General features: G+C 33.2%; 1 protein-coding gene across 1 annotated transcript; it reads left to right on the top strand.

The window, feature by feature from the left end:
- The first annotated feature begins 12,613 nt into the window (after positions 1 to 12,613).
- LOC134245155 (ras-related protein Rap-2a-like) lies at positions 12,614 to 13,246 on the top strand. Its single transcript, XM_062727412.1, has one exon. It carries the CDS (start codon positions 12,614 to 12,616, stop codon positions 13,244 to 13,246), a length of 633 nt encoding a protein of 210 aa, XP_062583396.1.
- Positions 13,247 to 13,580: the final 334 nt, after the last annotated feature.

Genomic DNA, 13,580 nt, shown 5'->3' on the forward strand with positions numbered 1-13,580 from the left:
TTGGTCTGCTGTCAACACCGCTGGTTGCGGAGATGCTGGAAGGCTGCTAACTGGTAGCTGAGAATGGTCATGTGCTGAAGGATCCAACAGCAATGAGGGGACAGCCGATGCTGCAGCAACAGCATTCGCCGATCAAGGACCCCGTCCTCTCCTTTGTCCTTTCCTTGGCGTGAGCTGACTATTGCTGTCTGCTTTGCGCTTCGGCATTCTGTCTATCTGTAGTCGTCTCGCATTAAAAATATAGAAAATATCCTTTACAAAACAGCAAAAGCTCAAGTCATCCGTAATTATAATTCTGTTTAGAATCAAGACTGTTATTATTAGGCTATTAAGAAATTATATACATAAACACGTGCTGCTCCGCATGGCCGCATGGCGGCATGGTTTGCCTAGATTTTTTGTTTTTTTTTTTTTTGTTTGAACCAATCCGTTGAAACTATAACAAATATCTATGCATCGAAGCGTAAAAATGTGCTAAGAACCTTTTCCAAAACTTATAAAACTAAGATAAATATTTTTTTATAAGATAGACCAGCTAAAACAATGAAAATGATTTGCTGATTCAAAACCACACCCTTACCTTTCAAAGTTTTCAGCGTCGACTGATGACACAACGTGGTGTGACGTCAAATGTTCTATTAAGGTAACACTAATAACCCCGGGAAAGAGAGGAATAATTCTATACGGGTTGGCTAACATACACTGTCAGCCGAACCCGATCAAAATAAAAAATAAGGTACATGTATTTCACTTTGATAAATGGCTTTAACCTTGATTGGTTAAATCCCATAAACTGTAATTTGCACAAACTATACACGTTGATATGTCACTTCCTTTTAATGCCTTCTTCCTTACAGAGAATCAATCTTTGGTTCTTTCTGACTATAGCAGTTGTTTCTTCCATCCATTGTTTCTTCTATTAAAGGAATGTAAGAATGTTAGGTGTTGAATACCGTCTAACATTCTCTCTGTCGGTTGAGAACACCAGAAGTCTCTGTCGAGACTGTAGCTCTACTGGTTTGTACTTATAACAAAGGAAAAGAAAAATAGCCATTTGGACTTTACAACAGCAATAAATATAATAATGATCCTTGATTACGTCTCTTTTTGAAGCAACTTGTGTGCCAAATTCAATTGAAATAAGACCAAAACTGTAGGAGAAGTAGCATTTTAAAGGAATTACACAAAAAATTCTATCTTTAGTAACCATGGCAACACCGTACAACGAAATCAAAAACCGATGCACTAAATTATGTTAATGTGGTCTACTTGTGTGCCAGGTTATATTGAAATCAGACCAAAACTGTAGGAGGAGTAGCGTTTTAAAGGAATTTCACAGAAATTTCTATTTTTAGCAACCATGGCAACATAGTTCATCGAAATCAAAAACTGATGCATTAAATCATGTATCTTAGTGTAGTCTTCTTGTGAGCCAAATTATATTGAAATCGGACCAAAATAGGAGGAGTAGCATTTTGAAAAATTGTTTACAGACAGACGGACAGCTAGACAGACAGACGGACGACGGATACCTTACTATCGCATAAGCTCTTCGGACCAGTAGCGCTAATAAAAAGTAAACTTACATTTCTGCCAGAAATACCGGGTATGCTTTCTCCCTCGGAAGAAGACACTGACATGCTTTCAATTACCACAATCAAGAGGAAATGGTCTTCCAATTTCATGCTTTGGGATGTTCAGTGCTTTGGGATACGTTAAATATTCTTTATTCAGTTACTTAAAAATAGCTCTTACCTATAATTGTCTACTTGGTTAAAACAATTAAAATGAATGTAAGTCTATTTTGATTTTAAGCAATCCTTACTTGAGAGTGACCAATTAGTAGACAATTTGCAATTAAAACAATGAATGTGAAACGGTTCTGAGAGAGAATATGATGGAGAATATGTTTTCAACAGGTCATAGGCCTCAAACTGTCCATTCTGTGAGAAGAAAAAAACAAGAGGCCCATAGGCCACATCGCTCACCTGAGCATTGTGGCTTAGAAAAAGTAGAAATTGGTTTATTATTGAAAAGTTTAAATCCAAAAGTATTCCCATGACCTATCATGGCTTTGTTATTCTTGAGAAGATGATTTTTAAAGAATTTTCCTATATATGTCTACGTTAAACTTTGATCGGCAAAGAATTTTCCTATATATGTCTGTGTAAAACTTTGATCGGCCATTGTGGCCCAGCCTTACCCCCGGGGATCATGATTTGAACAAACTTGAATCTACACTACCTGAGGATGCTTCCATATAAATATGATCAATTATGGCTTTGCTATTCTTGAGAAGAAGATTTTAAAGAATTTTCCTATATATTTCTATGTAAAATTTTGATCAGCCATTGTGGCCCCGCCTTACCACCGGGGGTCATTATATGAACAAACTTGAATCTACAATACATGAGGATGCTTCCATATAAATATGATCAATTATGCCTTTGCTATTCTTGAGAAGAAGATTTTTAAATAATTTTCCTATATATTTCTATGTAAAACTTTGATCTGCCATTGTGGCTCCGCCCTACCGCCGGGGGTCATGATTTGAACAAACTTGAATCTACACTACCTGAGGATGCTTCCATATAAATATAATCAATTATGGCTTTGCTATTCTTGAGAAGAAGATTTTAAAAGAATTTTCCTATATATTTCTATGTAAAACTTTGATCGGCCATTGTGGCCCCGTCCTTACCCCTGGGGGTCATGATTTGAAAAAAACTTTAATCTATAATACCTGAGGATGCTTCCATTTAAATATAATCAACTGTGGCTTTGTTATTCTTGAGAAGAAGATTTTAAAAGAATTTTCCAATATATTTCTATGTAAAACTTTGATCGGCCATTGTGGCCCCGCCCTACCCCCGTGGGTAATGATTTGAGCAAATTTGAATCTACACTACCTGAGGATGTTTCCCCATAAGTTTCATTTTTCCTGGCATAGTGGTTCTTGCGAAAAAGATTTTTAAAACATGTCACCAAATTTTCACTAATTCCCTAATTATCTCCCCTTGAATGAGGGCGTGTCCCTTCATTTGAACAAACTTGAAAGCCCTTTATCCAAGGATGCTTTGTGGCAAGTTTGGTTGAAATTGGCCCAGTGGTTCTTGAGAAGAAGTCAAAAATGTGAAAAGTTTACAAAGAGGACAGCTAGACTGACAGACGGACGCTGGACAAAATGTGATCAGAAAAGCTCACTTGAGCACTCGGCTCAGGTGAGCTAAAAATTAACGGCCGTCTCACAGAATGGACATTTTTTTTTTACCAGTAATTTTTACATAAATCAGTCATATAGTAAATATAAAATGGCATAAATAGTGTTCCCTGTTTCGTGTTGTGAGACGAATTTTTTCCGTCGGATAGAAGAGTTTTGATTCTGTCTATAGTGATAAGAGAACATAAAGACGAGCATGCTATATATGTGTAGATAAATTATCGTGAAGTAATAAACAACATGCCGGAGAATGTTCTGTGAAAGTGTAAATAATTGAGATTCCGGGGAGAGGATGGGGTACTCTATGTAATTTGAAGTTGGATACTTTGTGTTATTATTATGCTCGGGATTAAAAAAAATAATTGCAGAAACAAGTCCCTGTGCTCTGAATTCACAAAGAAATGAATATTTGCATGTTTTTTTCCCTTATAATCCATCATATATTAAAATCATATTACGTAACGTAAATGCGAATAAAAGCACCATTTGTATATTTTTAAAATTAAAAATTTACCACCGAATAAAATTTAGCCAAAAGATTTTTTAAAAACTTAAGGTATCCTGGAATTCGCAGAAAATTGCATTTTTTAAAATTCATAGAATGCTAAGGCTAAAACACATGCATGTATATAATATATACATGTAACTTTAAAAAAATTGTAATACTGTAAACCAACTTTTATTCGCATGCGAGAAATTTTCGCGAGGTTCACGAGAGCCTCGTCATCGCGAATATTTCTCGCCGTCTTTAAAGCCTTTTTTCTGTTAAAACAGTTCAAAAGAGGCTTGGTCGCGAAAATTAATCTCCGCGAACTAGTTTACTTCCGGTAAATCGCGAAATAAAGTCGTCGCCAATAAAAGTTGGTTTACAGTAATTTACAACAGTTGTGATTTGTATTTGACTAATTGTTCAAAAGAAAAACACACAGAATTTTTATTAGTTCTGAAAAATAAATTACATTATTTATTTACCTACCATGATATTTGCATATTTGTTTGGTTTCCTGAAAGAAATCTCAAAATGTCACTTCTATCGATACGCTTCTGCTATTCTCAAAGGGTGCTAAAATGTCATAATTAGATCTAAATTATTTGACAAGAAAACACAAATATAAGGGACGAAAAAACATTACGTCATCGGTCTCAATGCAAAGGTGTTTTCGCATAGCAGTCCTCGGGACCAAAAGGTTTGGTCAAGAAATATCGTTTGATTGATTGATTAATCGTTGTTTAACGTCCCTCTAGAGAATTTTTACTCATATGGAGACGCAACCACTTGCCGTAGAAGAGCTGAAAATTTTGTTCTACACTCGCCACTTAGGGCCATTGAGCAGGGAGTGATCTTTTTTAGTGCCAGCACCTACTGCGACACGGAACTATACGGTCTCATCCGAAGGACCGGTCTCCACGTCCCACAGTTATATTCGAACCCGCGACGTAAGGCAAATGGAATTTGATTACCTACTCCAAACACTTCAACATGCTTAAAAGCACACACAAAAAGTGTGGACAAATAAATAAAGGTCTGCTAAATTACTGAATTTCTTGGGAAAAAATATTCTGGGATTAAAAGTTTCAAAACATCATTTTAGTGTGAAATTAGATTTCTTTTGGTTATGAATTTTAGATGAAACAATTAAAAATTAGGTTCAGTAAATATGTAGCAGTCCTTTATACAAAAGCCAACTTCTGCTTAACGTGAAATGAAATTGTTTACTTAAGACATACATAAAAACTTGAAGAAAAAAAGACATCTCAATTAACGCAGTGAATCATCAGATAACCCTTAATAGCACAATAAGTGATTATTAATCTACTTTCTATATTAAGTGACATGTTTAAACCAATACTATCTTTGTTAACACCTTATATATTGTATATGTTTACTTCATTTACAAACAACCTACTCAATTTTGTAAAACATAATTCTTATATATGATTAGTATGAGAAACGAATGGCAATTGAGAATTAATGAAAAGGTGATAATTATATCATAAAAATTAAGAAAATCTGTTATTCCATCAAATCTATTAAATCTAAGTATCCCCCTGGTGAAAGTATTCAATTACAGAATATGCTTTCTTATAATCATAATTATAGCTTTTGGAATTAAGATTAATATATCGCTAAAATAGGTCAAATACTAAATCAGGATGAAACTAGAATACATTTATAACATATATTCCAGTGTAACCCAGAGAGGAAAATATTATGATAAAGATTGAAATGGTTATAAATATTTATTTTCCCAATCAAGAATCCCAGAATATTGTCACATAAATACATGTAGGCAATAATCAATTCATGTTTTGTTTTACTAATTATGCTTCAAAAGAGTAAGTATTTGCAAATTTTTCATCAGAAATGATGATATAAGCAATAAGACTTTTGATGTTTATGGCTAAATATCTTCTAATTATTTACCTGTAGTCTTACTTAAACTAATACCGTAATAAACTAAATAACATAAAAAATAAATACATTCCAGGGGGTGCAAAATAAGATATATATTTTTCTATTTCCTTTCACAGTTTGTATAAAATAACTTGAGAATGAAATTTTGATTTTCTTTCCTTGTTTTCTAGCAAATGATAACAAGAAACAAATCATGTTCATTGATCTATCTAATTAAAAAACATGAAGCAAGAATCTCATTCGACAAAAAAAACCTGGTAATAGAAAAATTAGCGAATGTTATCTAGGACATGAAGCTTATTTGTTTGCCAACATAAACAAACATCATTAAGAATTAATTACATGTGTCAAGAAAACACTCTCCAGAGAGATATTAGAAAAAAATAAATATGTTATCATTTCTTCATCATTGATTTTAAAGAAATTCTGTTTTAAAATCTTGGTCTATCTAGTAAAACAAAAAGGAACAATAGAAATTCTTCACTCGGATACATTGCATGTTATTCATCATATAATAATTAACGTGTGACCAAATTAATTGCACGTGATATAATTCGTACTTCACATTATTCAGGTAAAGAACTAAAATATCCAACTTTAATATGTCTAACCTTAAATACCTTTATGAATAAAGATGACCAATACACTGTAAATCATTCAAAATCACTGGGTAAGGAGTAAAACACACAGGGGTAAATGAATACGGTTCATAAAGAGGATACTTAAAGGAATGTTAGATGTATCTGCAAATCATTGCATTGCTCGTCTTGAAAGTGTCCTTCAGGTGCTTTATGGTTGTGAACTGTGGAACCACATGGTGAACCAAGATATAAGACGCCTCAACACACTCCAACACGGAATATGCAAACAAGTTTTGAACCTTCCTAAACTTACCAGATCAGATATTTGTGAACAACTCATGGGTCTTCTACCAATCACTGCGGAAATTGATACCAGGAAACTTCTTTTCTTTGGCAGACTTTGTAGACTAGATCTCAACTATCTTTACATCACGCCTTTTCTCCTTCCTCTATCAACTAACTGGAACTGGAGACCAAATGGGATTCATTCCGGATGCATTGTTCCTTCTTCAGACGTATGAACTCTCACATTACTTGAATACCTGGCTCTCTTCTGGATCGTTCCCATCAAAATCATCATGGAAATCTGTAGTGCGTTCAGCTGTTCACAAAAGCCACACTCTCCAACGCAACGATCGAACTGAGTTTGACCCAGATTTTCTCAGATTTAATGCTGTATTTTGTACATCGAAACCTTTCAACATGTGGAAAATTGCAGATTCTTTCAACGAAATTCGAAGCTTTAAATTCATCTGCAAACTTATTGCATCAAAACCCGCTCAAAATCCGTTTACATGTATGTTATGCAGTTACCCTATTACAGACGTTTTTTCACATGCGACAATATCCTGTCCACACAACATAACATATGGTGGAACTCTCTCTCGGAATCGTTTGACGTTCACCTTGAAGCTGAACTATGTGGTCTTCCTGAAGATGAGTTATTCAACATTCTTCTTGGAAGACCAACGCTTACAATATTGTCAGCAGAAAAAGAAATCCAGTTTAGAAAACTGAATTACGTACACACCGTCTCCTCTTGTGCACTCTACAATAGACAGTGCAATCTCAGATTTGTAAATGGATAACCCCCCACCGTCCCCACTCCCTGCTTGGATGGCTATCCTTTACATAAAATAGTGTATCATATGTGTAATATTTTCTACTTTTTTCAGTTTTGTGTATTTTTGTTCTATTTTTTTTATTACTTACAATATGTATTTCTTTTTTTCTCACATTGTGATTGAGTTATAATTTATATGTCATTGTCATGTCAAAAATCTCTGTAACAGAGGAAATAAAAGATGAATGAATGAATGCTTAACGTGAAATGAAATTGTTTACTTAAGACATACATAAAAACTTGAAGAAAAAAAGACATCTCAATTAACGCAGTGAATCATCAGATAACCCTTAATAGCACAATAAGTGATTATTAATCTACTTTCTATATTAAGTGACATGTTTAAACCAATACTATCTTTGTTAACACCTTATATATTGTATATGTTTACTTCATTTACAAACAACCTACTCAATTTTGTAAAACATAATTCTTATATATGATTAGTATGAGAAACGAATGGCAATTGAGAATTAATGAAAAGGTGATAATTATATCATAAAAATTAAGAAAATCTGTTATTCCATCAAATCTATTAAATCTAAGTATCCCCCTGGTGAAAGTATTCAATTACAGAATATGCTTTCTTATAATCATAATTATAGCTTTTGGAATTAAGATAAATATATCGCTAAAATAGGTCAAATACTAAATCAGGATGAAACTAGAATACATTTATAACATATATTCCAGTTTCGACCCAGAGAGGAAAATATTATGATAAAGATTGAAATGGTTATAAATATTTATTTTCCCAATCAAGAATCCCAGAATATTGTCACATAAATACATGTAGGCAATAATCAATTCATGTTTTGTTTTACTAATTATGCTTCAAAAGGGTAAGTATTTGCAAATTTTTCATCAGAAATGATGATATAAGCAATAAGACTTTTGATGTTTATGGCTAAATATCTTCTAATTATTTACCTGTAGTCTTACTTAAACTAATACCGTAATAAACTAAATAACATAAAAAATAAATACATTCCAGGGGGTGCAAAATAAGATATATATTTTTCTATTTCCTTTCACAGTTTGTATAAAATAACTTGAGAATGAAATTTTGATTTTCTTTCCTTGTTTTCTAGCAAATGATAACAAGAAACAAATCATGTTCATTGATCTATCTAATTAAAAAACATGAAGCAAGAATCTCATTCGACAAAAAAAACCTGGTAATAGAAAAATTAGCGAATGTTATCTAGGACATGAAGCTTATTTGTTTGCCAACATAAACAAATCAATCATTAAGAATTAATTACATGTGTCAAGAAAACACTCTCCAGAGAGATATTAGAAAAAAATAAATATGTTATCATTTCTTCATCATTGATTTTAAAGAAATTCTGTTTTAAAATCTTGGTCTATCTAGTAAAACAAAAAGGAACAATAGAAATTCTTCACTCGGATACATTGCATGTTATTCATCATATAATAATTAACGTGTGACCAAATTAATTGCACGTGATATAATTCGTACTTCACGTTATTCAGGTAAAGAACTAAAATATCCAACTTTAATATGTCTAACCTTAAATACCTTTATGAATAAAGATGACCAATACACTCTGTAAATCATTCAAAATCACTGGGTAAGGAGTAAAACACACAGGGGTAAATGAATACGGTTCATAAAGAGGATACTTAAAGGAATGTTAGATGTATCTGCAAATCATTGCATTGCTCGTCTTGAAAGTGTCCTTCAGGTGCTTTACTCTGGAAACGTTTTCTCTACTATCAACACAATTATACACATTTCATTAATAATAAATACTGGTAGTAACTAACAAGGTTTTATTTCAATTGAAAATACCTAAAAAAAAAAAAAAACTTCATTTTTATTAATGAAAAATATTTGATATTCATTTACTGAACAATACGTGTTTAAAACTCATGTAAATATGCAATGACTAACTGAATTTATTTCAGATACTAGTATAATTTGTCGTGTTTTTATAATTTTGTACTGGCTAAGTTCACAACTGACAAACAGTTTATTGTATATATTTGGTGTAAAATCTTGTTAAGTCTTTGAAAGTGAAATACGAGTAGTGGCAAGAATTACAAGATTGTTTTCTATGATTCAAATTTTACAGGTTTAAAGTTATCAGTCAAAAGTCTAAACCGTTAATGCAATCCAGGGACGTTACTTATCAAATGTTGAAAGATTTCTTAAAATGGACATCTCCTCGAAATTAAAGAGAAAAACAGTTGAAACTTCAAAAAGATCAATGGCAAGAGCTCATTATTTATGGGACGAGAATGAGACCTCGGTATAAACTCAAAGATATCAAAACAAATATCAAAACACCCAGTAAAAAAATAAACTTTAATCTCGGTACAATAACAGATAAGGTTTTTATAATCTCAAGAAAATGCAATAACCGACGAATACGCGGGCTTTCCAGTGCAGAGTGTAGACCCATGTTCCAGCAGAAATTAATCGTTGGAAGCAGGTTGAGATTGCAATAAAAGTCTAAAGTTTACAATGGGAAAGCTTTCTTGTACTTTAAATATAGAAAATTTTCATAAAGATATACGTTCGTTTTTCGAGTTTTTATTTCCACAAATCCACAAAAGGAAATAAAAAATTAATAAATTCCATAAACCCTTTAAAAGGAATACCAATTTAGACAATTAATAAAACTACATGTACTTATCTTTCAAACTTTAAAGATTCTGTATGTTAATTTCGTACATTTTGTTTTTGCTAGTTGTTATACAGCATCATTCTGATTGTAAAGTAATATGAGAGGAACAATACTCGTGTAAAATACAATCAATATTATTTATTAACTAAACAGGTATGTTTCAAAATACATCTTACTCTTCAAATATGTTAATTTTAAAGGACTTTCTTTATAATATCTTAAAGTTTCGTTTCTCTTTCGCGAATATTAGTATTCTTTTGAGACACAGCGTTTGTTTGTTAGTTGTTTAACGTCCCCCTCGAGAATTTTTCACTCATATGGAGATGCTACCAATTGCCAGTGGAGGGCTACAAAGTTTGTCCTATACTCGGCACTTACAGACATTGGGCAGCTTATTTATGTGAAATTCCACTGCCAGTTTTTTTTTTCTAGAGATAGTTATTGCACCCCCACTTGAAAAGGCAGGGGGTATTTATAGTGATGGGAACGTCCATCCGTCAAGTACGCTTTGGAATACCCATTTCTTATCCCCAACTTCTCCTTTACCACAAAATGAAATTTGATGAGACTTTCACAGGATCTTTGTTACATAATGCCATTGTGCACTTCCTTTTTAACTTTTTGATTGGACATAATTTCGGGTTTCCCATAGCCAAACTTGGACACTGTCATTTTTTCTTTAATATTTCCATTTCTATTTTTCTCTCTGTGATAACTATTTGAAAGTTAGCGGAGTTAATTTCTTGATAATTCTACCGGAATGTAAATTAGGCAAGTCAATAGGTCAGGAGCTAAGGAGGCATAATAAGCAAGCAAATCTCGTGCGCATCTGTCTCTGAGTCTGACGGTAAGGAGGCCAAATATGCATGTAATTCTCGTGCAGCTGTTTTTGTGTTTGACGTCAGTGGACGAGGACTATTGAAATTGGCATGGGAGTCCTCGAGTAATTTAAATCTATGACTACATTTTTAAAATCTAAATCTACAATTTTATTTCACGATGAAATGGAAATGTACGGAATCACTGTCTAGTTAGTATAGTATGCCAGGAACATCACATACTGTACTAACTAAACAGTGATTCCTTAAATATTGAATGGTGCCCATCTGGTTTCCGCAACTCCTCCTATATATACCACTGAATAAAATTCTTTATTACATATTGCCATTGTGCACCTCTTCTTATCCATTTTCATCTAACACTTATTTCGTGTCTCGCTTGGCAGAATACGAACTATGCCATTATAATCATATGGGAAGAGAGGGGGGGGGGGTGGTATCATTTTCTTAGCTCAGTGATAAAGTATCTCTAGTTTAATGACAAGGTTATTTTGTCAGTTGAGTGACTTTTACAATATTCATGGCTTCCTTATCTTCTCTAAAGAGGACAATCTTTTTAGCATTATACTAACCCTGGCCAGAATAAGAAACGCTAATTTTCCTGACATGATTCTCACTTTTAAAATATTTCTTGACTCGTTTTTCGTTTAAAAGACCAATACTAGTAGTTCACACAGGATTCAGTAGGACTTTCTAAAATTAAATGTATTAATTTCTTTTAAGTGTTGGTTAAAAAAGAAAATATGTGCCATGAACTTTCTTAGTTGATCAAAGAGGTGAGAGGTCAAACAAAATACTCGATGGTATGTTGATATTATAGCTCAGGGTTTTTACCATGTAAGAGCCTTCATAATGGCTCATTGCGATCTTGAGCACAAATACGTGTTCAAACTCCTTTAACTTCCTTAACCAATGGTTTATTTTACAATACTTTTTACCATGAAATATTAAAGTGCCAGATCAAAAAGTACAACAGGAGGTGTACAATGGCATTATGTAATAAAGAAGCTGCGAGAGTATCATTAAATTTTTATTCAGTCACATCGAAGGAGTTGCGGATAAGAGATGGGTATCCTTCAATATTATAGACAGAATGACAGTGTCTAAGTTTTCTTATGGGAAACCCATACTATGTTATCATCAAAAAGTTAAATAGGAAGTGCATATAATGGCTTTAGGTAATAAAGATTCTGTGGAAGTCTAATTAAATTTCATTCAGAGGTATAAGAGGAATTGCAGATAAGAGATGGGTACCCCAAAGCTAACAGTCGGACGGACGGGCGGACGGACGTACAGACAGAAGTTAGGACATCCCGATCACTATGCATGTATATCCTCCCACTTTTCAAGCAGGGGGTATAAATATCCTTAATAGTAGATTACAAGTTTTTGGTGCAAAAATTTGACTTCATACATTTCAGACTAAATTGCTCATATAAAAACTGAAATGAAATATTTTCATTATTTTTGAAAAATGAAAAAAAAAAAGAATATATCATTGGACTATCTCTCAGGGATTTAATTAATGATTTCTAAGCTAATTATTATTTTCAAGCTAATAAAAATCTCAAAATGTTACTTCTTTTATTAAATTGATTCGCTATGAATTTCAAAAGGTGCTAAAAGATGATAATGATTCCTGAACAGTTCAACCAATAAGAAAGCAGAAACAGATTGGAAGGCAGCATAAAAGACAGAGAGCTTTTCCTAGAATCCAGATCCATGCTGAACTGAAATAAAAGGTTGTCTTGTACAAAATCAATAGCACATGCCAGCCATAATGGAGAAGTGTTTCCGCATTGCAGTCCTCGGGGCCAGGAAGGTCGGTAAAACATGCCTGATAAAGCAGATACTGAAAAGAGGCTTCAGAGAAAAGGATGACCCAACCGCCGAGAGGATGTTCCGGTATGATATTCACACATCTAAGAACAAATACACCAAACTTGAGATTCTGGACACTGCAGGCGACTTCGAGTACCTGGATCTCTTGAAAGAAGTTGTAAAGACCAGTCATGCTTTTGCACTGGTATTTGACCTTGATAATGCCATGCAAACTTTCAGAGAAATTGAAGCTTTACGACAACTGATTCTTGAAGAGAAACGAGAAGAAGTTCCTATTATTGTTGTTGGTAACAAATCGGACTTGGTACAAGAAGACAGTATCGATAACAAAGTCATTGATGCTGTTGTTTCTATTGACTGGGGCTGTACCTATCTTACAACATCGGCCAAATGTGATGTAAATGTTTCAGATGTATATAGCGCTGTATGTAAAGAACTTAATATTGTAACTGAACCAAAGCCAGATGAAAACGAAGTATGTAAGGAACATGGGAAAGTCAGAAAACAAAACACAAAACCTTGGCAGCGCATATCTTTACGCAAAAGACGTTTTTCTGTAAAATCATTTTAAATTTTTTTGTCGCAATAAAATGAAGAATTATTTTAAGTTTATGAGTTATTTTGTATCAACACAGACAACATTTTTAACTGTAAAAATACCTCGTTTCAACTTCATTTCTAAAGACATTGTGTTGTTGCCTAATAATATAAAGGTAAAAAAACTGTGCAATATTGCTGTGTGCATAATATTAGTCTCCAAAGTATTTCATTCACAAAGCTAAAAAAAAAAACCTATGCTAGCTACGAGGACCGTTCAAAAATTACACGGAAATGTTTGACAGAAAAAATATTTGACGGCATATTCGGGCAAAATGTCACACATAATATAAAAGAATCTTTACTTA

The sequence above is a fragment of the Saccostrea cucullata genome, unplaced genomic scaffold (assembly GCF_032062105.1).
Source record: "Saccostrea cucullata isolate Sc308-1 unplaced genomic scaffold, CSIRO_AGI_Scuc_v1 ctg180, whole genome shotgun sequence".
NCBI lineage: Eukaryota > Metazoa > Mollusca > Bivalvia > Ostreida > Ostreidae > Saccostrea > Saccostrea cuccullata.

Coding starts and splice junctions, on each gene's coding strand:
- LOC134245155 (XM_062727412.1), top strand. CDS start 12,614: ATGGAGAAGTGTTTCCGCATTGCAGTCCTCGGGGCCAGGAAGGTCGGT.